The sequence below is a fragment of the Camarhynchus parvulus genome, chromosome 4 (assembly GCF_901933205.1).
Source record: "Camarhynchus parvulus chromosome 4, STF_HiC, whole genome shotgun sequence".
Lineage (NCBI taxonomy): Eukaryota > Metazoa > Chordata > Aves > Passeriformes > Thraupidae > Camarhynchus > Camarhynchus parvulus.
The window spans coordinates 59,876,141-59,902,350 of NC_044574.1; the positions used below are offsets into that span (position 1 = coordinate 59,876,141).

Consider the following 26,210-nt stretch of genomic DNA (forward strand, 5'->3'; position numbering starts at 1 on the left):
GAACCATGGGTTTTACATGGCAGCCTGGGCTTTCCAAGCTCTATTCAAACCCTCCAGATGCTGTAGTATTCTCTCCTGAAAGAAGGGGGGGTGGAAAGGGGGAATAGAGAAAAAAAATACTTAAATTATCCAGCAAGTAATGAAGAGACAGTTGCTAGCAGTGGGAGCTGCTACCTGAAGTAGCAGAAAGCAGACCTGTGCATTTGCAGAAACACAGATCTGAAATAAAGTATTAAAAAAGGACTGCTTGGGCAATGAATCAGTAGGATCAGCCCAGTCCACTGTGCTCATTTACACCCTCTACTCCCTTTATTAGGTAATCTGAGAATAAGATATGAGCTAAAAGTAACACAAATAAAATGTAGGATTCTTCATGTTCCATTATAAACAAACCAAGTGTAGGCACAATATTTGCTTTGTAGATTATATAAAATGTTTATTAGGAAATAAAGTGCTCATTCTTGATCATTGTACAAGACTTGCATAATTAACAGCTTCCTAATAAAACCAAACACTGTACATTACTATGCAAAAAACTGTACCTTTATAGTAAGTGACAAATGATATTATAATCTAATACTGAAAAATGCATCAATAAAAAGTTTGTAACATTTATCAAGTGGCAATGCACTTACTGCAAGGCCCACTGTCCACGCACATGGGTACCCATGGAAACTTACTGCACTTCAAGATGAAGTTTGTTATCAAGTAACGACATATTACAGAAATATACCCCAACAAATACAGCTATTAATGCAAATATTTTCATAATAAACATATAGTACAAATGAAAGGTGAACAGAGTGACTGAATTTACATTTTGAAAGACATTTTGGATATGAATATAAAGACAAGGCTCTGTGTATTTAAATTGCTTTGGTATAGTATTTTCTATTTTCCTTGCACACCCGATGGCCATGAGTACAGCTGGTGTTTCTCTTTGGTCTGTTTACAGTCAGAAATGCAGTTCAACACTGAAAAGCTTCCCTCAGAAAGGTTTGTGAGGTGTAAAACCCTTCAATCAAGGCAAGTGAGAGCTTAATCTGAATGCCCTCATCCTACACAAATGCCTTACCCCCACTGTGCTGTGCACTGTTTTCACAGGTTCCTGAGGACTCTTGTGAAAGGGTATGAATTTCTTCCCAATAAAGGACCAAATAACCCATACAAGAACCACAACCTGTTCTCCTACATAATTCTGCTCCCGAGACACAGCTCCTAAGACATTCCAGTACCGAATTTCGTCCTCTTCCAGCTTACATTAATTAGGTTTCTGTGCATATGGTTTCTCATAAAATCAAAAATGGAAAGGTGTGAATTCTATTTAGTTTTAGCAAGTTCCCTGGGAAAGGCATTCCACACATCCAGGCAATGCCATTGCAAGAAGGTATGGAACATGGAAGCTTTGCCTAAGCAGCACTCCCACAAGAATGAAGAGACACCAATTGCTTGTTGAAACAGAAGGCACCAACATGACACATGCCACTTATACTTTGTTAAACAGGCCTTTTCTCCTCTACATATGCTACTAATAGCTAAGATGTGGCTGATTATGTAGCTTTCCATTGTCTTTTTCACCAGCTCTCAGTCTTTAAACACCAGAACACTGCCATCTTCAGGAAAAAAGCACAAGTGACAGCCTTCCTCCTAAACCAGCCTAGGCAAAACTGCAAACACTGCCTCGGTGCTCTCTATAGGAAACCAATAGAATTTCAACGTTGCGTGTCCTTGCAAAAATAAAGCTTCTATGACACAAAGCAGAGGGAATACTAAAAATACTAAAATTCATTGATTGTAATATAAACACCTTCCCAAATGAATCCTGTGTTGCACCTCGGCAGAAAAGTCTATGTAGAAATGTAGCCACCCATTTCACAAGCAGTTTAGTTAAATGTAAATACAGACCACATAGTTGAGATGTGATTAGAACTTCACATGGCACAAGATCAGATTCTCCCAACTGTCAGAAACTTCTCTGTCCCTTTCCCTGTCACACCCAAGGAAAACTCAGTGGTTTTCAATTTTGTATGCTTTTAAATGATGTATTTTCTGCAAAAGTAGCTGTACTTATCTAAGAACCTCTGGAATGTTTATCCCAGAAACACTTAAATCATTAAAAGATAGCATTAAAAAATGGGCACTTTGCAACTTAGCTGAAAATTATTATGTTAGTTGGATGTGAAGAGTATTTCTTGCTAAATGCTACTTATAATGCATTCCGTTTCTACCACAGAATGATGCAATTTATAATTGTACAAACTAAGTGCACTTTCTTCTGCTTAAAGAAATGTACCTCTCAAAACAGGAAAAAATATTTTAAATTAAGTAAAATACTAAGTATACCAAGAATAACTCAGAAAGACAAGTAGAAACTCATATTCTTAAAAAAAAGTGCTGTTTTATCTGTCAGCTGTTATAATGAATAAGACAAACTGATGCCATATTATTTTAAAATTTGCTTTTGAAAGCCTTTAAAAATTGTCATTTCCAAGAGGAAGCAGAAAATTAATAGCCTCTTAGTACGTCAGCCACTGCACATTATTTTGTCTGAAGCTTGCTGCCCTCCTGCAAGTGTTCCCAATAATATTTTTATGGAATCAGATTTCTGTCCTGGTAGATGTTTTCCCACTTGCTATCCATTCAGTTTCCAGCATTTTTGTTTCCAAGGGTGCCACTCCAACTGCTGGCATTACACATGGCTTACGCAGGCCTGAAAATGATTTATGGAATGAGTATTTACTTTTTCCTACCAGTGAAAGATGTCCTCAGGGGTCTGATCAGAACGATCCCCTCATGCTGGGGAATTTGCTGACTGAACAGTGACCTGAAACACGTGGAATCACCTACAAAGCTCAAGCTACACGTGGATGTTGTTCCCCCCATTTCCTGCTCCTGCATCAACCCCATCGGACTGGGAAGAAGACGGCCGCGAGTTCCTGGAGCGAGGCTGGCCGTTCAGTCCCAGGGGTGTTCCCAGCCGATGGCTCATTTGAGAGGCCGTGTCGTCCGACTCCCAGCGCTCCAGCTCCTCTCGCACCAGCTGCTCCATTTGCTCCCTGTGGATTTCACTGTTCCGGCCCAGTCTTTCATCCTAAACACATTAAAAGACACAAGCTGGAAGTGCAGCTTCCAAACTGAAGTCTAGGCAAATCCCTATACAACCACAAGAAATTCTTATACCACTTGAGTACTTCCATAGGCTAATGGGGATACAGCTCCCACAGCAAACTGTTTTATTTCCAGGGATGAAATTAAATGCCCAGGTTGCCACCTAGGAAAGCATAACTTGTATTCCACCTGACAGATTTTAGGATCTACAGAAATAACACATTTCTCCCACTGGCTGTTTCCAAAGGGCCCTCAAGGAAAGAGAGAGTGAAAGGGGAAGCAGCAGAAGTCAGGTAACCCTTGTGACAGAAGTGACCTCCCTCAAATGCCACACACAGTCCCAGAAGCAACAAAGGAGAATAAGAGCAGAGTGGGCTGGATCCCATAGACTCTTAACAGACTAGTCCACAAAAAGTATTGTATTAATCCCAACAGACACCAAGGGATGGAGGAGCTGCTTCAGCAACTACTGAACACCACTGCTGCCCAGATCACAGGTTTAAATGGTGACACAGGGCTGCTGTAAGACATGTTGTCATATCTGAATCTTGAATCATGTTCCCAAAATTTCACATTTTAAATTTCATGTTTTCCTAACACCTAACTGAAATCACTCACCTACTGCCAAAGCAAACACCTCCTCTTTACCACCACTCCTTCAATCCTGCCAAGCCAGGCAGTAGGAAGAACTGCCAACAGAAAGGAAGACATTCAGGTTGTGACCAGATCACAGAGAGTGAGTTTCTTACCTCTGTCACTCCATCTAACAGCCTTCCCAACACATCTCTCCTTTTCAGCTTGGCCCTCTCCATGGCTTCCAGCTTCACGATAACAGCATCGATCTTGGAGACGATACTGCCAATGGAATGCTCCATGCGATCCACCCGCCTCATGAGTCTGGGGGCAACAAGTGGGAGCTTCAGTGACTCAGACATTGCCCAGTCAGCACCGTTCTAGCATGTCAACACCAGAGCAGACAAGGATGAGACATCACTGTTACCCAAGCATGCCTCTGACTTCCCACAAACCTACCATCCAGGAGGGATAAGGTATACCAGAGCAAGAAAGTAAAACAGGGGCAAAGCACATGGGGGAAAAATGTACATCTTGCACCCTGCTTTCACTGCTCTTAGGGCATCATCATGAAAATTTGTTAGTTCCAGTTATATAATTCTTTATTCAGCCAGTGTTGCTGTAATTAATTAATATGGAGATCTATTGCTTCGGACAAAATACACACTCATGACTAACTTAAATCTTATTAGAAACAACCATTAAAGCTCTCACTGAACTTAAACTCAAGGGTTTACTACTTAAAAAACTACAAAAGTATTTTCTGGCATTATTGTAACATGACCCTTTTCTCTGACTTTTCAGTGACAAGGTTTTAAGGACAGGGGTTTTTTTGCTGGTTTTTTTTGTTTATTCTGATTTTCTATATTCTAACCATCTCCCATGAGGCTCTCTAAGGCACTTCCAGTTCAGATATTATTTGAAAGCTACTAAAAGGAGTGACTTATGCACAACAAAATCCTAACACTTGCTTTTATAAATAATTTGATTAATATCAAGGAGAGAATACCATATAACCCAAAGAAGAAAATGCACAATAAAAAAAACAAAAACAAAAACAAAAACAAAACCCAACATGCAGATCTGTCCCCCTCAGAAGGATAAACTTACACTTGGAACTCTTCATAGGAAACCCCACTAGAGCTGCTGCCCCTCCTTCTGGAGCTGTGTCCACTGTCTTCATCCTCATCCTCCTCAGAGTCATCCAAGCTCCGGGGGAAGCTGCGGCTGCTCAGAGGACGTGGTAGAGAGCTCCTATCCAGGTCCAGATCCTCCTTTGTGAAAACACAAGCCAGAGAGAGAGAGAGAGAGAGATGTAAAAAACCTTCACCTGTACATGGGGGATGGTGGTGTCAAGGTCAAAGAGCTCCTGTCCTCTATCAGTTCCCCTGTGCCTTTTTACAGTTCTGCTCAGACAGCCAGGAATGACAGCAAAGTGAAAGGAGACAAGAGGATTTTTCTGAGGCAGGAAACCAGCACAGGGACTGGCACACAGACTGGCAGACAATGCTGGCAGCATCCCACTCCTAATGCTGAGCTCACCCTCTCTTTCTCCAGGTCATCTCTCATCTGCTGATGTTCATGCTCTGTCAATTCCTGGTCCCCATCCTGATCATATTTGGTAAATATTGCTTCAATCTCTGCATCCGTGTGCCCCTTCCTGAAAAGGCAGTAAAAGCAGTTCCCTCACTTTCCATTTTTCAGATGCTGAAAGAACTCTGTGTATCAGAAAACATTTCACTTCAAATAGACTTTCTTCCTCAAGACAGAGACATCCCAGTGCTGCCTGTAGATTCACAACACTGATAAAAACCCCTCAGTCCTTACCCTTCATTAGTTAAAGCATCAATCTTCCTGACATTGAACATTTCTCCTTCACAACTCCCTTCTGTATCTCCTTGATTTGTACCCTTGCCTTGGACTCCCGACTGTCCACAAACTCCTGCAGTAGTCTGACAGAAACATTACCATTTCCTCAAAGGTTTGAGGAAATGGTAATGTTTCTGTCATTTCTGAGGAGAAATGGTAATGTTTCTGAGGAAATGGTAATGTTTCTGTCATTTCTGAGGAGATTTCTGAGGAGAAATCTCTTCCTCAGAGATTTCTGTGTTTTTCTCCCCAAAACACAGAAATTCAAGGAGGTTGGGCCCCAGAGCCCCCAAAACCTTTCTCCGGTACACGATGCCAACACCAGCCATAATGCAGAGAAAAACACTCTGGTGTATGTCTTTATCCACATTAGTGTGCTTCTGCTAGAGGAAAATTACATCAAAAAGTTTAAAACGAAACATCACAAGTCCCTGGGTATACTATTCAAGATAAGAAGTAACACCTCCCTTACCCTTTGAGATCTTGCCGGAGTTCATCAAAATTGAGTTTTCCTCCACCTTGTCTCAGACTTTCTGAAATGTCATCAACAGTAGTTTTCTTCAATTTAAGTTTGATCATGGCTTTGTTGTAGCCCTAAAAGAGAAAGTAAAATTCTGTTGTTTCTCATGAAACAAGATTTCTAATAAGTTTATTGATTACAGAAATCAGCTACTATATAATTTCATTCAGTGTGTTCAGTGTGATCATTCAAGGCAAAGTCTTAGATGACTGAAATACATTGTGATGGGAAGGTTTCACTCATTTAATTTATACTCAGCTCAGAATTACTTATTTTAACCGAGATGTGTATTCTTCCCAGCTGCTGCCAGCTTTACTTTGTACAGTTTATATAGTATTTTATGAAATAAGTTCAGATGTGACGAATAAGATGTCAAACAAACAAAGCATTACATTTACCTTCCTGATAAGGTCAGACAATTCCATTTCTGCCTTCTGTTGTGCCATATCTGATTTGACTTCAGAGTAGGTATCATTGATAATGGCCAAAAACATGTTCTGTTCATAAGAGAAAACAAAAATGTTGAAATTTCAAATTTCAACAGGACTGAGCCCTACTATTCCTATGACCTTGTTGTGCAGACCTTAACACGGATTTTGTTTCAAAAGGCCAGAAGAAAATAGTGATCTGTTTAAAATGAAACTAACATCCAGAGCTTGATATTGAAATATGATGTTCTGCAATATAACAAATTTTAATCAACATCACTGGCTATTAACATAACTGGAGAATTACTTTCCAGACAGTTCATAGCTACACACAGCAGTGGCAGTAAACCCTGCAAAGCAAAACTTACACAGGTAACAGCTGTGAATTAATCCAGGCAAAACAGTTGGCAACAAAAATGCCTGAGGAATCAAGTTAACTACTCATCCTGTAATAATCAGCACAAAACAAAGGTTCTTATCTAGTTACAGCTCTGCTTGCATTTCAAACTAAAGATAAAATCAAAAAGCTTAAAATCAGGCATTTGGCATTTATGGCACCAACTCTGGAAATAGCTCTTTCTTGTACAGAGAAAGGGGAAAATATTGGTCTCACTAAATCTGAGCCAAGCATGTAACTTAATCAAACCATGCTGTCATTGCTGAAAGGCTCCTGCTAGACATGGAGTAAACATGACTGAATTACAAATTGCACATTCAAGAAGAGTTACTCAATTTACTGGCATGTTCAATGTAGAAAAGCAACGTTATCCTCTGTTTCCTCATGGACTTAAAAACATGCTTTGTTACAATCTTTCAGTGCCGTATCTTTATGCATTCATGCCCAAAACCAGAGAAGTAAGAGGTAACTGGACAATTCACTGTTGTGCTATTTTCTGCTGCTACTTTCTCCAGTTTTAAGAGTTGGTGCTTTCTGCCCATCTTCCCTAACTGAATTTTCAGGTCTCAGACTGGTCTCAAGGGACTTGCATCAACATGTCATTTCAGACAAAATGATATTAAAAAACACACAAATTATAGTGAGTATTTTGGATAACCTGCTCTGACTTCACCTTTCAGTGCTTTTCTGTTGCCCCTTAGAAAAAAGAGATTTCTTTCCCTTGCTGGACACTAGACTGTTCTCTGGGACACTTTAGGTGCTACAAAGCAAATAGGAAACCTGCTTTATGTGAACCTTTGGCACATAGCGACACATTTGTTATTTTCCCACTGAATCCTGGTCCATCTCACCAAACACTTAAATTCCTCACGAAAGATTTAAAATTCTCTGCATCCTTACCAGTGAACATCCAAGATGAAGTATTTTCCCACAAATAAAATCTGAATACCACTCCTCCTCATCTCAAATACTAACAAAAAGCTGCACTAAGTATGAAGGTCACTAAATAACATTAAAAATTATGACGATACAGGACTGCTGCAGAACCATGCTCTTGCAGCAGGCAAAGCTGTGTGTGGCATGCAAGAACAAAGCTGTTGTAAACCCAGCCAGCCACACATTAGAGCACTTTATGAATCAAGAGACTGCATGGAACAGTACAGCTACTTTTCACCAAAAGAGACAGCCCTGCTGTATCTGACAACCAGGCACTATTCAGATTTTAGAACTAAAATTAATAATAATAATAATGATAAATTTAAAATGTGGATCACTACATGAGAATGACAAAGAATATACTATGCAAATCAATTTTAAATGAGGAAAAACAGGAAAGAGTGTAGTGACCAGCCATGTAGCAGTCAGGCCCCTTCATGGGCCATACACTCATCACCATCAGAAAAAGCCCCAAAAGTAGCAGGAGGAATCAAAGGACAAGTGATGCAAAAACAGCCACTGACATACCCCATATAAACAAAGTGTACATACCAAAAGAATGAAGAACATAAAGAACACAAATGTAGTGAAATAAACAGGTCCCAAAATTCGATTAGCTTCTTCAACCTCTGTGAAGTTGAAGTCTCCCAAAATGATGCGGAATTGAGTAAATCTTAAAAAACAAAACACATCCAGGAGTTGAAGAAAATATTACTGGAGTTGTGCGAGGATTCTCAAACTATTTTATTCTAGCAGTGTGACTGATAGGCTGCAGAGAGATCTGCACTCTTGCAACACTTTATCAGGGTCTGCAAAAACAATTCATCAAGCACATCTTATAGGCATAACCCAACTCACAGCCAGGTGCCACACACAGAACAAAACCATGGGGGTTATTTCTCCTTTTTGTCACAACAGGAAGCAGAGCAATTACTACTGTGAAGCTCTTAGACCCGTTCCCATCTTCCTCACACACATACAACCCCAACCCTCTCCCTCTAAGCTGGAAGAAGCTTGGCAATTTATGCCACCATCAGCATATCTCCAGTTCCTTCACTTCTCTGCAAGAAATTCCTTGCAACACTGCCCCAGTGTAAGGGAGTAGGGGAAATCAGTGACTGAACAACCTATTAATTTCCTCAGTTACAATCAGGTTGTGTTGCACCAAATCAATCAAGGAAAAATTGATTAGCAATCTTATATTAAGTCCTCTCTCTCTCCTGGATTCCAGATACTTATAAATTTTGTGGTTGTCTAAGATGGACTCTGAGTCAAGCAACTATGAACACTATCAGGAACACAACCTTATCATGCATCCAATATTTCAATAAGCTTTTAACCACTGAACATGGAGTCATTGCTTTGTCTAGGAATGTAACCAACCCCTGTAAAAATCATATAACACCAACCCAGCCCTGCCATTTTTAGTTTATTGCTCTGACAGCAATAACACAGAGATAAAAATGTTATAAAATGTGTTTGCTACCAGGTTATTTCAACAGCAGTGTGCCTGCAGCTTATCTGCTTAGATGGACATCACAGGATCTGCCTCTGATAAAGTAACTGATTCACCAATGCACCAAAATCTTCTTTCCATTTTTTATACCTGTACTTACATGCAATCTTGGAAAGTGCTGAAGTCATCAATTTGAGTGCCAAAGACAAGATAGGCCAACTGAGCATATGCTAAGAAAATAATAAAAAACATAATGGCAAAGCCAATTATATCCTTGACACAGCGAGACATTGTGGTGGATAACTGACTCATCGTTCTGTTGAAGTTAACAAATTTGAAAAGCTGTTAAAAGGAAAAAAAACAAAGAAAAAAGCTGAAAAGAGAAGGAAGACAATTTCTTAACATAATTGCTCTCTACTCTTTCACATGATATGTCTTGAACATGGCTAGAGACAAAGCAGTACCCAGTAAGAATTACTGACTTATCAATTGAGGAATAATAAAAACATTTCTTAACATGTCTGCTGACAAAACACAAGGACTGACTACTTTTTCTAGACCTAAGCAAGAGCTGACTACACCTGTGGCAAATTACAACTTAGATTTTCATCTGCAAGAAGTTATCACTGTTCTGACTTTCTCACATGATTGACTTTGAAAGAAACATGAGTTAGCCTCAAATAATGTGTCTCGTGAAACTCAGAATACTGCTTACATTCTAACGGTAGAATAAAGATGTGTGTCTTGAATTACCTTAATCCAGACAAAAAACACAGTGACTGCAGCAATGTTGTTGAACTGCATTTGCCAATATGCTAAAGGTTCAAAATTGGGGAATGAGTTCTGATCTTCCAGCAGCTTCTTCAGGAGCATATCGACAGCTGATGTCCTATAGATGCTAATTCCTATAGCTACCACAGACAGCTGAGGACAAAAGAAACACATAAATTTACAAAAATCAATTAGGGTTTTAAAACAACTTGTTTGAGACATTTATGTCAGATAAAGTTAAGATATGTGGAAATTCATGCATTTCAAAATAAAACCATTATAGTCCTGGACTACAGACAAATAGTCTGGGAGTAAGAAGATTTAAAAGTCATTTCCTTGCCACTGTTTGTGAAGAACAAGATGACAGTGGCACCTAGCAGGATTACAGAAGTGATGTTGTCACAGAGAAGAAAATGTAAGGGAGCAAATATGACAATTCAAACAGACAAAGGTGAAAAAGAACACAGAACAGAAAGACAGCCGTAGCCAAAAAGGTACTACAGTTTCTCCAGAGCACAGACTGAGCAGTATTGCCCAGAACAAGCAACAGCAGAGAAGCTGCAGTTTTACCACAGAGGTTTCTTGCTTTCACTTCTGCAAATGTGCTGTTCATTACTGTAAGTGAACATTTCACCACATATAGAGAGTCATAAGTACGTAATCCTACATTTAAACAATGCCCCTCAGGCAACGCATAAACATAGAATTCTGACCTCTTGTGTGCACTGAATTTTACACTCACACTTGAATACTCTTCACTGACTGTGACAGCAAAGCATTTTTTCCCTGCCCAACCTTTAAGTGTAAAAAACAGCACACAGTTCATGTAAACATCCTCCTAAGCAGCCCTTTGTTTACAAAGCACTGTGATGCAAGTAATATTTCCCTAGATTACAAATACTGGCTTCAAGACTTGAAACCTTTGATTAATCCAAGCCTGAAGATACAAAACAAGTATGGGACTGGAACTGTTTCAGCATTTCTGGCTTTGTATACTTTTGGTAAGCACAGCTTGATCTGAGTCCAGAGAGAATTATATTATGCAGCTTTATATCCAAAGCTCATATTTTCTGGCACACTAAGATTACTAATGTGCAAGACTGTCCACTTAACCTAGACAGCTGCTAGCACTCTACAATTCTGAGGCACTTCTTCAAACTTGGTATTAGCTGGTGAGTATTTAATACCAAGATAAATCTCCTTGTGGTTCTTTGCAAACATTCAAATCCAAGTCCCATTCCTTGAAATGTAAATCACTTATTTAAAGCAGATGATTTTCTTATTTGAAAGCCAGTGCAATAGTCTGTACCAGATATGTAGAAGGGAGGGCAAGTTTGTCACCTTCAGTGGAAGTCTGTATAAACAAAAACTGAAAATGCACGATGGACAAATACTCTAACTTTGCACCAGGCTGAAAGCACTGAAGACAGAACAACCAACTTTGTGAAACATACCAACATTGCAACACAGACTAAAATTGTCATATTCAGACTGAATAGCCTAATAGTCTGGAAGTATCCCTCCTAATGATGGTCCTGTACTTTAAAACCACAACAGGAACACTGTTGTGTTTTTATGTCTCAATTCATGTCTCCCACAAAGTGCACTTTAGAAAGCAATTTTAGCCTGATTATAAAGGTTACTTACCACAATGATAAGGATATCAAGGCAATTCCAAACACTTCTGAAGTAGTGCAGTCTATGAATGCGAATTTCTAAGACTTCTTCCACCATATAATACAGAACAAAAAGACAGAAGGACATTTCACAGGCTGCCAGGAAAAAATCAAAAGTGGAGATGTAATGAATCAGCCTCACAGGCTGAAAGTGCCAAGATGTAAGCAGGCCTCCAGTGGCTGGAAACTCTATTAGCAACCTGCATTTAAAAAAAGGCAAAGAAAAGAATTTAATTTTAAAAGAACTAATGGAAAGCACTACTAAAAGACACTTGGGTTTATTTGTATAATTATCTAAATAATAGAAACAAACCCACATATTATTCCAATTTTTCACACTACACAAAAGTTGTAAACGTGACCACACTCAATTTTGACTAAAACTCAAAGCCTTTCTGGAACATGAAGAAACAGAGACTGAAAGCTTTGTTTTCATCTCTGCCTGTCTCATTCTGCCTAAACCAAAGGCTGATGCTCTATACCCATGGATTTACTTGAATATGCCAACTCTCTAGAAAGCTCTCCTGCAAACTGCACCCAAGGCATTGTGGCATCAGGAAAGCCAGGACAGACTCCATGAGGAGTCTCACTTCTTTGACAGGGAGGTATGGCACTTCAGTTGTCTGTCTCTTTTACACAAAACATACACTCACCTATGTGGGATGCACATTCTCTGAACCTGAGAGAAGCAGTGAGAGAAGCAGAGAAAAGAATGATCACAACAATTCTTATCTCATTTGCTGCTCCTGTGTTGTGCCAAAGTAGAAAGCAATATGGAGATTGTTTACCCAAAGTGATGGGGTTTTGTTTCCTTGGCCTGTCAGGGCCAAGTGCACGTGCAGACTGTCGGTCAGCAGACAGTCACAAGATTCTGTGCAGTTGAGTGCTTGTGCAGATTCAGTTTAGATGTAATGTAATATAGTGTAATATAACATAGAATGATATAGTATAATAAATTAATTAATTAATCTTCTGATATCCATGGAGGAGTCCTCATCATTTCTCCCAGACATCAGGCAAAAATATCACCGATACACCTATGTCCCCAAACCAAAGCCATCACAAGAAAACCCCAGGTCTGCAACCCACACGGTGCAACTGAACACTGTCGTGGTTCTGTTCATACCTGATCACGCAGAACAGGTTGATGTTTGCATTGTACACAGAGAAATCAATGAAGGCTGCTCTGGTCCCTCTGTCCAGCCACAGGTTCTCCTTCAGACTTGCAATCTGCAGAGCTGTTACTTCTCTGGTCCTCGAGAGGTCTTGGTAATAACCAGCCCCGCTGTATGTGGCAATCAAGCCCCAGTGGCTGCTGCCATTCAAATCCTTCTCATTGGTGTATGTCCAGCTAGTTCAGAAGTGAAAGAAAGCACATTGGTCTTTCCACTTTCAACTTACAATTAATAAAACAGACACCAACAAAACCTGACCAAAAAACATGCATTAGCTATTAAATATACTTTAATTCAGAGGGTCCTTGCAACAAAGTTTTGATGTAACCTCTGAGAAAGAAGTTACAAAGTTCCTTTGACTAACACTGTAAAATTAAGATAGAAAAATGGGTGACAAGTATATAAAAATGAGTATGTATCTACAGGAATGCTACGTACGCAGTTCCATTCCGGAGTCCAAAAGGAGCAGTATCTTCATTAGCTACAGAATAGACATCATAGCAGTCTTTGATTTCCTCCTTTAAATCTTCAGGTATGGAGCAGGAACCATTTCTGACTTTCAGCTGCCGAATGCGAGGCACTCCTAGGAGCAGGTTCTCATAATAAATGAAGCTTTTGTTTTCTGCCACGGTTTTGTTGTTGTACCACATTTCCCAGTAAAGACCATCCAGCAAAGGGCCTTCTGTGAACTGGGGAGGATGACAGAACTTCAGTTTGCATGCTGCCAGCCCTGTTTTTGTAGATCTTCATTCCACAGAAGTGTTAGAATTGCAGTTAATAATTTCTCTGACATAAGACTTTACTATTACCTGCCCTCCAAAGACATCCCACAAACTTGCCCTACCCTGCCCCACCAACATCATTTCTGCTCTAAATTTTCACATATTAAAGGTCTACTTTGTTCCATAGCTTTGACATTGTGCACATAGATTTTCATGCACGAGCCTGACCACGCTAGGAAATAAGATTCTAAAGGTTAAATTTAAGGTTCATGACAGTACCAGTGAACCACAGCTACAGAGATATAAAAACTTGGGTTTAGATTACCTTCCAGAAGTCATCCATTGTGGACAAAGTTTTGAAATCAGTTTTCTCCGTTTTTGACACAGGTGTTTCCAGGAAGAGCTGTGACATAACCCTTGTATAATAGTACATACTGGAACTCACTGTCCCGTAAGTCACTGCAGAAGGTTTGGTAAAGAGTGACAGATAAAGGAATGAAAGAAAGAGGAAAAAACCAAAAAAACCCAAAAAAACAAAAAAAAACCAAACCAAACCAACCAAACAAACAAAAAAACAAACAAAAAAAACAAAAGAAAGAAAGAAAGAAAGAAAGAAAGAAAGAAAGAAAGAAAGAAAGAAAGAAAGAAAGAAAGAAAGAAAGAAAGAAAGAAAGAAAGAAAGAAAGAAAGAAAGAAAGAAAGAAAGAAAGAAAGAAAGAAAAGAAAGAAAGAAAGAAAGAAAGAAAGAAAGAAAGAAAGAAAGAAAGAAAGAAAGAAAGAAAGAAAGAAAGAAAGAAAGAAAGAAAGAAAGAAAGAAAGAAAGAAAGAAAGAAAGAAAGAAAGAAAGAAAGAAAGAAAGGAAGGAAGAAAGGAAGAAACAAAAAAAACCAAAACCAAACCTTTATTAGTTTTGAATACATCAGGTTGAATTTGTACAGATTTTGTAGCGGAACTATTAAGCTCCAAAACAAAATCCACACCAAGCAGCATTTATCTGTCAACTGTGATTAAAATACAAAAAGCAGTGAAGGTAGACTGATCAATCAATTTATAATACTCTCTTCTCCTTTCCACATCTCATTCTATTATTAATGCTTCTACCAAAGTAAACCTCAAGGAAAAAAAAGGCACAATTCAGCAGCCTGAAGAGAGGCTGGTAGGGCCTTTTTAGGTGGCTTGTGCTATCCAAGACATGCACGGAGAACTGGCACAGATGGCACAAAGACCTCAGGACAACTATGCTCTGCTTGAGCAGATAATGACAGTCAACCAGGATACTGCAGGGCACTGGGAATGACATGGATTAAGCAATGAACGTCCAGTACAGATGTGCAGGGCCTTTAAGAGAAACTCCCCACAGAAAATAAATGACTGTATTACTCCTTTTCCTCACACAGGGTCAAAGGTATGGCTGAGGGCCACAGAGCATAAATTATAAAATGTACAAAACTAAGATGGGTTGAGGAAATAGTCTTTGGCATGGGTGTTTATGGGGAATAAAACAGAGTACAATGGAACTGATAAAGGAGCCTGATATCCTAGGCCTGATCAAGCAGAAACCTTCGGAGAGACAAACACAGATAAATTCTCCCTGGGCAAGAAGTGAGCAAGAGACATGTTGTGAAACTTTTGTGATAAGATAATGTTACCAGGTGATGTGATGTCATGAAGAATGTGTAACCAATGGGAAATTATTACCAAAAATAGAACCTTAATGAAGTGCCATACCAGTAAAACCATATATAAATGCCTCATATTCTCAATAAAACTGGCTTCTGATCCAAGCTCAGATGCCCCTGTCTCTCCACTGCTGACAAGTATTGTTACCACCTGTAAATACCTGAACCACTCTGTGGCTAAAACTCAGAGGAATCTGAAAGATTAGGCCTACAGTGAACAATCACTGTTAGTTTTGGTAATTGCATAAAATTTATAAATTTTTTGTTTCCCTTAACAACCAGAGAGCAAAACTATTTTTAATAGAGTTCTGCTGTGCACATGGAATATATCACATGACTGTCAATACCTGGATTCTCTCTAAACATTACTCTCCAAACAAGAGAATAAGAAATGCTCACAGCATTTAGCCTGCACTGGGAAGCACTCTCCTAGGGCATGCCAAGCCACAGACCAGACTGACCTCCAGTTATTGTTTATGTGAAAAATAAAAAGGATACTTAAAAAATAGTAATAAGTTAGCAATATCTCCAGATATTTAACACACTACACTTTTCCTTTATTCTGTTAGCAAAAATCTCTTTCTGTAGCAAAACAATCAGTTAACAGCCTGTTAAGAGTCAAACTTCTCCCGCTGAAACAAATTTCACTTTAAAGCAGACCCCTCACTGCAACACTTCTCCTGGTGCTACAGTGTGCCAGCCACAAGCACCCTTGCACTGCTTTGTTCATAAACCTGCTCTAAGCATTCTTAAATTACTCAGGAAGGAAAAAAACGTGATATTTAATATATAAACATGCCTGCAGTACAACATCAAAACAGTTGTGTCAATAGTATAAAATTTGGGCTTTTTAGTAATTCTGTTACGTTCAAGCAGAGCAGACTTGCTCTCAGACATAGTCTACCAGTGTAGTTTTGCCTTTGCTTTTCCACTCTGAGATTCCCTCTCACAAAAATTTAAAACATCACTTTGTTGTATTAAAACTGATCATAAATGGCAACTCAAGAGCCACCACCAGCATTTCAGCCATTTAGGGCAGAACTGTTCACACTAAAAACTGGAGACTTGAAACATACTGGCTTTCTAAAGATACACTAACTTAATGCGCACATTTTGTTGGTTTTCTCCCTAGCAAACAAATAAAACAGATATTTTGTAACTCCACAAGAAGTTCTTTCTTGCATTGCAAATTTAATGTTACTATGTTCTCTGTTCTTTAGTGTTATGATACTCCATGTGGTATGAAGACAACAAATGGCACAAACCACAGAAGCCTCCAGCTGTGATCTGTATATAACCTTGCTGATGAACTCCAAATGTGGTGATTCAATTATTTGTCCTGGATGGCTAACTCCTCCTCTTCATTTACCATTTCTTCTCAGTGATTTCAAAAAGTGTAGCAGAAGTATTACACTGCAATGCAGTACTACAATAAAAAAATGCTCTCTAAAAGAATAAGTCTATTATCATCCTGCCTGAAGATTCTAAGTTTGTTAAGATGCAGAAGGTTGTAGTATTTTCAGTCTCAAGCAACAGCCCATGTGCAGAAAAAAGAGAAATATTTGATTCCAAGTATTTGCCTGCCTGTCTCTTAATTCTCCCACATCAAACAACCTCCATTCTGGAATCACAACAAGCAGGTAGTACAGAACTGGATGCACTGGTGCTGAATAGTACTTACAGACACACAGGACCACGAGGAAAACAATGTACGTGATCAGCTCCCGTAAAATACTTTTCAAGTACTGCTCTCTGCTGGTGTTGCTCTCTTCCATGAGTCTTGTCCCCCACAGGCCTTAAAAGGAAAAAGATATATATAATGATGTGCACAGATGTCTGGTACAGATACACAAGTGACAGTAAGTAGTGTTGAAAGCTTAACCTTTGTCATTGCTGCAAGATCTTCTATGGATTTTAAGTTTAAGAAAGAGGAGCTTTGTTTGCAGACAGAATGGGGCCTGAGGCAGTATCAACTATCAATGAGATACCACAATAATTTAGGAACAGTTCAGCAGAACTCTAAGAGAATCTGGGGAAGATTTGCAGAAATACAGTTGCTTAGAACCACATGGTATAAAAACAGATACAAGCATACAGTGACATGCACAGACAGCCATCCCTCAAGAAATGGAAATGCAGTGCTTTGGTATGTTATCTTTTCAACATGCAAATCATTGTTCAATGAATGACAATGCACATTCATTATTGAGCCTTTAGAAGCAGTCGTAATTTTCTACATGAAAGGAAGATACTTGAGTCAAATTAATTTTTAAAACTCTGTATGATAATCTTCCTCTCTCAGACAGGCAAGAGACACAGCAGGGATGTTGGTGAGCATTTCTGCATGGTTTCTTTCCCTGCACAACAAAGAGTTATCAATTAAACATCAGTAGCAGCCTAAATGGGCAACTGCTGTACAGTCTAGCTGTCAGCCTGAGCAACTGCATTAGCTGAACTGTTTCTGCCTGGTCCTCATTTCATATAATGGCATTCCCAAAAAGACAGGGAGAGAAGCTATTGAACTTTGGTGATCTCTTCCAAGTGGGTAACAAAAAAGCAAAAGGATCTTTTAAATAGAGTCTTTTAAAAGGAACAACCACCTGGAAACAAAATGCAGTTAGCAATCACCATCATTATTTCCTACGCCTAGTACAGAATAGAAAAAAAGCTGGGAACGGCTGCTGCTGCTCAGACTGTTCCCTTCATGGAGCTTCTCCTCATTTAAACCTAAAGCAAGGCAATTTGACCTCAGTTTCTGATCAGTGAAAAAGCATTTAAAACTAAAAATTCACTCCTACAGAACTGCAGTAAACTTCCATCCTTTTCAGGTGTTTTAAACAGCTAACCTTTCAAAACATCCTTTACCTTCTCAGTAGATGGAAATGTAGTAACCTCAAGCTCCCTAGGAAAAATCCTGGGTCCATCAAACATACTACAGTAATTTGAAATGGAACAGTAACAAGGGATAGCCAAAATGCATTATAAACCTGACAATGAAGCATGAGCTCAGTCAGTCTGCAACCACTGCTGTAAGGCTAAGACAATGGGCTAAGCTGCCTGCTGCAGACCTTTGTTTGCTAACAGAGATGGGAATAAGGAAGCTCTTACCTCTACCTGCATAAATGAGAAAAAAAAAGTCTTAGATGTCTCTTGAAGCCTTTCACCTACCACATTTTTAAGTTGTGACATAAATCCAGAAACCTCTCTTGCATGGGCACAGCAAGCACTAACAGTTTCAGCATTAATCTCTGTTCACATGGTTTAATTGGTAACTTAGGACCTTCCCTAGTGTCAGCGCCCAAATAGGAGAGCTTTTCCAAAGCTGTTCTTTAAGGCCAAGTTTGAAAATGTGCAGATAAAGACTGCAACTTTACTACACTGAATGCCAAATCCTCCCCATTAGGTCATTCTTGAAGACAAAAACACAAATCCAAGAACATTTACTGAGTCAGTAATAATAATAACTCAATAAATTCAGTCTCTAGCACAGCACTAAGTTGCACTAGCAACTTTCATAATAAAGGCAGGAAGACATTATGGAAGAGAGGAAGAAAAGGCTGGAAAAGCCAGTGAGCTAAGCTGCCGAGAAAGCCAAGTCCCGGCTGTCAGCAATTACTCACCAATAAGATATGTGGTGAGCAGAAGCAGAAAGTTTCCAAACTCAAATTCAGTCATATTAGACTATCATTAGAAGTCAAGTCAGCAAAGAAAAAATCCAACTAAACAGCACCAGGGATCACACAACGATTTTTGTGCTAAATGACCTAGCTTGGAGCCTTCATTAGCTGCAACATTTTTACAATATAAATATATTATTCCCTTTTTCCCTTGTTAGAATATTGATTTAGATGTCTCAAACATGGCAGAGGTAAGTAGTGCTGGATTTGACATCTGCTGCAATCAACAAAACTCTTTTGTTTTCTTATATACATTTGCTATTCACCAACTTTTTGACATGATCTGTGTATTTTTGTCAATTAAATCTGCAACTAGCAGTTGCTCATACTCATTCTGCATGTAGCAGTCTTCATGAAAGTGTCAATTAATGAGTGACTGGGACGGGTATTTTGTATCTTTATATAACAATAACTAAGAAAACCTTCCAAGAAATGCCCAACACACATCAGTGATGACAGACATGAGAACATGGCAGCACTGGGTGACCAAGTACAGCTCTACAAGTCAGGATTACCTTTCCAGGCTGCTCTGGAAATACACCTTGTTTTTACCCATCAAAACTTCTGGTAACTTCCTCCTTAACAGAGCAGAATAATCAGTCCCTCTTGTCTCAGCATCAGGGATATTTGCTGAAGACATCTGTAAAACTAGAGGAACTAAAGGCACTTCACAAACATTCATGTTAGAATCTAAACAGAATCCACATAAAGAAGAACCTCAACTACTGATAGTCAGTTCTATTCACTTAGTAACTCCTGTTACAGCAATTACCAAAATCCCAATACTTTAAATCCTCTCTGCATTTTTCTTTCAGAACTCATGGCAAGTAAAGTGAAATCTGTCATTGAACATCCTTCAATACTAAGAGGCATCTTTTTTGCCATGGTGACACTATCACTTGTGATATCCAAAGGATTATTCCCTCTTGTTGAATTCTGTCTAGTGAGATGCAATTCTATTAAATAAATCTATGCCAGCTTTCCTGTAGTCCTTGAAATAAAACTGAAAGCACCATTTCCAGTCTTCAAAGATACTCATGGATATCCATGGAATATCTAAAGAACCGTGGAGTATTCTTTCCCATAGTAAACCCGCAGTTATCCTTCAAGTGCCCAATAATAATGTCAGGCTTGCAATCAGCCCCTTTAAACTGTGCAGCACAGGGATCACATTCTTCAGATAAGGTGTTACCTATTCCACAGAAATACAGCACCCTGCAGCACCTCCACAGTACCAAAGTCTCACCCAGACACTTACTGTGCCCAGGAATTTATGGCAACATTCTCATCAAAGAGCCAGAAAAGGATCTGTTGACTACAGTAACTTTAGCTACATGTGCCTATAGAAGGAGGTCAGGAATCAACAGAAACTGTTTTCAGTACTACTGCACAAATCACAACAGAGATGGAACAGGAGCAACACCTGCCAGGTCACCACCAAGTCACTCACATTCGCCTCAGGTACAAACATTGCTGTTTTTCACCACAGTTGAAAACATGCACAGGAGGCTCCTTCTTGGCAACAACTAAGATGAAGGGAGCATCTGAAGTATAAAAACTTTGTAAAACTTCTTATAAAAGGACTTAACTTTCTCCATGTGAAGCAGCTCTTTTCCTAGGCAATTACACATCTCAGCAATGGACTAAAACAAACACTCTACTGGAGACTCCAAACAGCACAGTGCCAATTCATGCACAACACAATTATTACTGGTGGTTTTCCCTGGTTATTCTGGTTTCTTGTTATGAAGTGACTTGGGTCATTGAACATGGTCCCAATAAAATCTGCTAAAAAGAAAACCTGCTCTATTCCATAATCTCTGCAAGTCTGACTTGCATACCACTAAGATATTGCAATGTTCTAGAGGGATTTCTTCTGGTGCAATACAGCCACAGCTAGAGAAATCATTACAGCAAACAATCTTTGAATGCACATGAAAATCAGAGAAGGTACAAATCCTTCCTTAAAGTCAAGCTTGTTTTCATAGTTCCACTGATGCCGTGGCAGCCAGTAACAGCGGTACTATCTACTATCTTCCGAAAATCCACATTTCAGAAGAAGAATCTTTATTTTCTAAATATGCTTTGCTTTTTCTGCAGCTTTGTAACTATAAAGATTTTGCCCGACACTTAAACTAATGCTCTGTTTAAAATCCTTGTACTTTGAAGCTGACATTTTAAGCTTCTCTGTAAAGAAAGGAGTGTTTTCAATGTGTTCTCACAACCTTAAATCCAAAGGACTCCCCATCCAGCATTCTCTCTGCTGCTGTCAAATCAACCCTGTACAAGGCCAGATCAGCAGGAAGTTACTGCAGTAAGCTTTTAACAACGCCTCAAACGCTCACATGATATGTGCTCAGTTTTGCTTCCAACTCTGTCCCTGGTCACCAGCTGCGCGACAGCAGACAGCACTTGACTGTAAAGGGCAGCACCAAGGCACTGCAGAATGCTGCAGAAAAAGTGATTCAAACACCCTCCCAGCAGCCCACTCTAAGTATCCCACCCCATCCTAACCACTTCTATAGAATGGGGTATTGCTGAAAAAGAAGAACAAGCATTCTGCCCCAGCCTTCCAAAGACCTGGTGGTGGGGCAGAAAGCCAAGGTTGGAAAAGACCTCAGGAGATCATCACGTGCAACCTATGACCCAACCTCACCATGTCAATTTGACCATGGCATCGAGTACACATCTAGTCTTTCCTTAAACACCTCCAGAGACAATGACTCCATCACCTCCCTGGGCAGTCCATTCCAACGCCACCTTTTCTGTGAAGAAATTCATCCTAATGTCCAACCTAAACCTCCCCTGTGCAGGAGTGTCTTTCACGGAAAGCAGCCAGGAGTAAGACCTGGGAGGCAGAGAGGTGGGCAAAGCAAGGAGCGAGATGGGGGTGCATCTGCGTGTGCTGGGGGCCACAACCGGGACGGGGATCGGAAGACAGATGTGCACGAAGAGATGGGGACATAGAGACACAGGATGGAAAAGGACACGGGCAGAGAAAAAGGAGCACGACAAGCAACTACAGAGGAGAGACTACAAACAACTCTACAGCGCGCAGGAAGCGGCGTACGCGCCCGAGGAGCCGGGTCAGGGTGCGGGGTGCGCGGCCGGGGCCCTCTCACCTCGCAGTCTCCGCGCCAGGCGCTTGGCCCAGGCCGCTCTGCGGGGCGCGGCTCCGTCGGGCGGCCCCGAGAGGCGGCCCGGCCCCTCGGCTCCGCCGCGCCCCGCGGGGCCCCGCCGCGCCCGCCGCCCGCCGCCCGCCGGGCCCCCCGTGCCGCTGCCCAGCGACGACGCGGCTCCGCTGCCCCACTCCACGTCCATCTCCAGCACCGGCCCCGCCGCCGCCGCTGCCGCCGCGTCCTCCTCAGGCTCGAAGCCCGGGTTGTCCCGGCTCCAGGCCTGCCGCGAGCAGACGGAGAGCGGCGGCGATGGCGGGCAGGAGCCGGCCCGCGCCGCCTGCCCCAGCCGCTCCAGCTCCAGCTGCTCCCGGCCGCGCCGGCAGCCGCCGCCGCCCGCCATCGACCCCGCCGCTGCCGCCCCTTCCCCGCCCTCTGGCGGAAAGCCCGCGGTACAGAGGGAGATGTAGTCCCCCTGGCTCCCGGCGGGAGCGGCGGCCGGGACCTCCTTCCCGCCGTCCTTCTCCTCCTCCCACGCCTCCCTCCACTCTCCAGGGCAGCCCCGGACCGCCCGTGCGGGAACGGTGCAGGGGCCGGCGCTGGGTGTTCGGAGTCCCGCTCCTCCTCGGCGAAAGTACGAGGAGGCCTCGCGAAGAGGTTGTACAGGTTAAATTTGTGAGGAACAGGCATTTCGCATCATTTTAACAAGAAGTATTAAAGCTCCCCCGGCTCGGTCCAAGCCCCAGTGAATAGTAATGTAGGTACAGGGTTTTGAGGTTTTATTTAATACCATTTACAACAAAACACCGCTCGGCAGCGCAGAGAGCAGCGTGCCCGAGGGGCGACGCTCGCCCGCCGTGTCCCACCGCCTCCGCCGGCACAGCCCCAGGGGCCGTGCACCGCCCCGAACCCCAAAAGTCACCGCGCGAACTACATTAACAAACAGTTCCCCGAAATGAAGCTACTCCCTGCTTCCCTTAGATAGAGATTGGAAAAGAAGGGAAATATTATTTTTATCTCCTTTTAAAGGGTAACTTCGTTACTTTCGATGCTGTGACGATCTTGAGAATCCTCGGCACTTTCCAGCGTTTGGCTGCTGATATGGTCAGAGAGCTCAGCTGACACGCGGTCCCGGCTCTCCCTGCTTTCCACACTCGGGTGGCTGTCCCCTCTCTCCCTGCTTTCCACACTCGAGAGGTTGTCCCCTCTCATACCAGGCTTGCTACTGTCACTTTCTGCCTCGTGGCTATCGGATTTGGGCCTGCTGTCGTTTTCCAAGCTCCGGTCATGCGGGTCGCTGTCCCGCTCGCTGCTGTCCCGCCCGTGGCTCTGGTCAGACCACACCACGCTGCTGGCGTGCTTCCTCAGGGACCTGCGGGAAGCAGAATCCTCCCGGGAGACAGAGCGCTGGCTGTCTGCATCCGTGTCGCTCTCATCTTCCTCAGTCGCATCATAGATGAGCTGTGTTAGAGAGCAGAATAAGAGCCATTGTCACTCCTGAGGAACTGTTTCATCAAGTACTGCACTAATGCAGCCTGCTTGGACTGCAGGGATGCTCAAAGCCTGCATGATGAACCTCTGCCTGGAAATACTCTGGTGCTTTATGGAGTTACATGAACCTTTCACATGAGAAACTCTCATTTGCTCCTGGCCTCAGATTTCATGTGTGCAAGTAAATCGTGACAGTGCAAACTGCAGTTTTGCACAGCTTGCATCAGCAAGCTGCACTCCTGCCCCAGTGCATTGGCAGTCATGAAGACCCCTGATCTGTGGTATCCAGAGAAAGGAAATGCATTCCTTCACTTATGCCTACTTTCCCCATATCACTTTTCAAAACCAACTCCTATGAAATGCCCTGTCCATTTTCAAGTTCACTCCCCATTTCCAAGAACATGGGCACCACTGGTCAGTGCTATTCACCTTTTTGGCAGCTTTGTGGAGTTTGATAGACTTCAACAGCGCAGCTTTTGCTCTCATCCTGTAGGCCACACTGTCACCTCTGCCAGCATTGTCTCCCCGGGTGAAAGGGAAAGTGGGGAATGGTTCGGTTATTGGAATGTCTGTGGGAAAAATCGTGACAACCTCTTCAGATTCATCCGTGTCATTGGAATCATTGTCATCATCATCATCATCATCATCATCCACGTCTTCATGGCTCTTGCTTGACACATCAGGAAAGTGCTGGAAGACATTTATTACACATCAGGCAAATGAACATGGATGTGAGAGGTGCAGACTTGTACCTGTCCTGTTGGCCCAGGGCATAGGCACTGTTGAGGAGCTATGTGCAGGCACTGCACTGAGTTCACCTCCCCCTGCCCAGAGCTTTGTTTTATTTTGGGAGAGATGTTACTGCAAGAACCACACTTGAGTGAGGAAAATGAGAGCTGCTCCACACCGGCTGCCCTACAGCACTCAACAGATGTGCTGTCCTTCAAAACACTTACCAATTGTTCTGGGACATCCACACTTTCTTCTGAGGAGTAAAGGGTCTGAAAGCAACACAATGCTCAATGTTAGTACACAAAGGCACATACAGTAGAGCTGATCAGCATGTTGACTATTCTTTAAGCACTTAATCATAACTTGCAAATATTGACATGGAAAAATGCTCTGCTTTCTCTTCCAGTTAGGTGTCTGTACCTGCTGAGATGATGCCAGGTCACTCTGTGGGTCCTGCTGACTCTCCTGAGACTGAGAATTCACATAGTCATTGTGATACTTATGCAAGTGGTGGCCCCTGGAGTCCTTAAAGAGAAAATAAAAAGGAGGGGTTAATCCTCAAAGGAGCAGGCAAAACTGCTGCATCCCAACCTGTTCTTTCAGGCAGATGTGGCATCTGCAGTACCTAGTCTTTCTGTATGGGATGTGTCCTCAGCTGTTCATTGCTGCAGGAAGAGGACTCAGAACAAGCTAGGCGTTCATCCGAGATGAACATGGATAGATAGATAAGATAGAGAGATGTGCCTCTCTCACTGGCAGAGCCTGGGCAAATTCAGATCAGTTTCTCCAGCTTGTTTTTATTGAGTAGAATTTGGAGTTATATCTAACAATCATTGCTTTTTCTAATTCTTAGGCCCTTTCTGGAGGGTGATTTATCTCCCACCTCATGAAGACTCTAAACTAAATGCAGAGGTTGGTTCTCAGACCAAGAATTGATTTTACAAGGTTAACAGCCAGCAATGGGGAATGAATTAAAGAGCTATATAACAAGACTAAATACAGTTCACTTACATTACTCAAAAAAAAAAAAAATAGGATATTGGATTAAGGTGCTCCTCCAACATCAAATATTGACATCTGATCCGCACTAATGAATATGGGTTGTAGTAATTTTGCCATACTGCAGTCCCTTTCTCTTTTTAATTAACAGCTAGCACATTTTTCATTAAGAAAAAAGATTTCCAGTGCTGGTCTGGAGATAGAACTAATGAAAGTCCACAACCAAGACACATGACACAGGAAAAAGTCTGTGGACATCAGTGGCTCTCTGCTTTAAAACTAGCTCATAACAGCCAGGTAAGGACATGTTCTGCAAGCATCTACAATCATAGAACAAGTACTAGAAAATGTGTTTTGGAGGAAAACAAACAAAACAACAAAAATCAAAAAGTACCTATCAAAGAAAATTAACAGAAAGACAAAATGACCTTACATATTTTTCTTTGGAGCTGGCAGAAATGGCATGCTTCTTGGATTGAATCACCTTGAAGGGAGAAAAGAGAAAAATCATTTAGCAGTGTTTCTTACTGATGTGCAAAGGAAATAATGCAAGTGCTGGGGATAGTGTTTGTGATTTACTCACTGGCCATGCAGCTGTGATGCTGATAAGACATAAACACAGAACTACCACCTTCATTGTGATATTTTACCTAGAAAATATTTTGGAACAGTAAGTCAATAAAGCAAAATACCACAAAAGCACTATAGCTTCTCCTTTATCTTTGTATACTTAACTATGCCAAGACCAGGTCCCTGCTATGAATTCAACTTGCCCATGCTAATTTTATTTCTTCTATCATCCATCACCACCTCCCACCCACCTTGTAATGATTTAGCAACTCAAAAAGCTACAAGAATTTTGAAACTGAATACTAAAAAGAGCTG

General features: G+C 41.4%; 2 protein-coding genes across 3 annotated transcripts; both read right to left on the reverse strand.

Annotated features, from left to right (window-relative positions):
- Positions 1-424: 424 nt before the first annotated feature.
- PKD2 (polycystin 2, transient receptor potential cation channel) lies at positions 425-22,505 on the reverse strand. 2 transcript variants are annotated; one of them, XM_030948001.1, is made up of 15 exons: positions 22,110-22,505; positions 16,992-17,105; positions 13,957-14,090; positions 13,348-13,598; positions 12,861-13,085; positions 11,706-11,934; positions 10,041-10,211; positions 9,448-9,629; positions 8,384-8,504; positions 6,469-6,567; positions 6,023-6,144; positions 5,224-5,341; positions 4,792-4,955; positions 3,858-4,005; positions 425-3,091 (listed from the first exon to the last, which is right to left on the reverse strand). In XM_030948001.1, the coding sequence occupies exons 1-15, from the start codon at positions 22,306-22,308 to the stop codon at positions 2,858-2,860; spliced, it is 2,511 nt and encodes an 836-aa protein (XP_030803861.1). In that variant the 5' UTR covers positions 22,309-22,505; the 3' UTR covers positions 425-2,857. The 2 variants fall into 2 exon arrangements, with proteins under 2 accessions (XP_030803861.1, XP_030803860.1); XM_030948000.1 differs by having other exon boundaries at positions 4,792-4,952; positions 22,110-22,204.
- A 621-nt stretch (positions 22,506-23,126) lies between these two features.
- On the reverse strand, positions 23,127-25,962 carry SPP1 (secreted phosphoprotein 1). The gene is made up of 6 exons (XM_030948058.1): positions 25,909-25,962; positions 25,759-25,809; positions 24,747-24,851; positions 24,551-24,595; positions 24,024-24,284; positions 23,127-23,564 (listed from the first exon to the last, which is right to left on the reverse strand). Exons 1-6 carry the CDS (start codon positions 25,960-25,962, stop codon positions 23,127-23,129), a joined length of 954 nt encoding a protein of 317 aa, XP_030803918.1.
- Between the last annotated feature and the right edge of the window lie 248 nt (positions 25,963-26,210).

Bases quoted from the DNA above. Each gene is read 5' to 3' on its own strand.
- PKD2 (XM_030948001.1), bottom strand. From the start codon at position 22,308: ATGGACGTGGAGTGGGGCAGCGGAGCCGCGTCGTCGCTGGGCAGCGGC. The intron at 8,505-9,447 runs GTAAGTACAGGT...TTGTTTTTTAAG, and splicing joins AGCACTTTCCAAGATTGCAT to ATTTACTCAATTCCGCATCA. The intron at 3,092-3,857 runs GTAAGAAACTCA...TAATGTGTTTAG, and splicing joins TGTTAGATGGAGTGACAGAG to GATGAAAGACTGGGCCGGAA.
- SPP1 (XM_030948058.1), bottom strand. From the start codon at position 25,962: ATGAAGGTGGTAGTTCTGTGTTTATGTCTTATCAGCATCACAGCTGCA. The intron at 24,596-24,746 runs GTACAGACACCT...TGTTGCTTTCAG, and splicing joins ACCTGGCATCATCTCAGCAG to ACCCTTTACTCCTCAGAAGA. The intron at 24,285-24,550 runs GTAAGTGTTTTG...AATGTCTTCCAG, and splicing joins TGGATGTCCCAGAACAATTG to CACTTTCCTGATGTGTCAAG.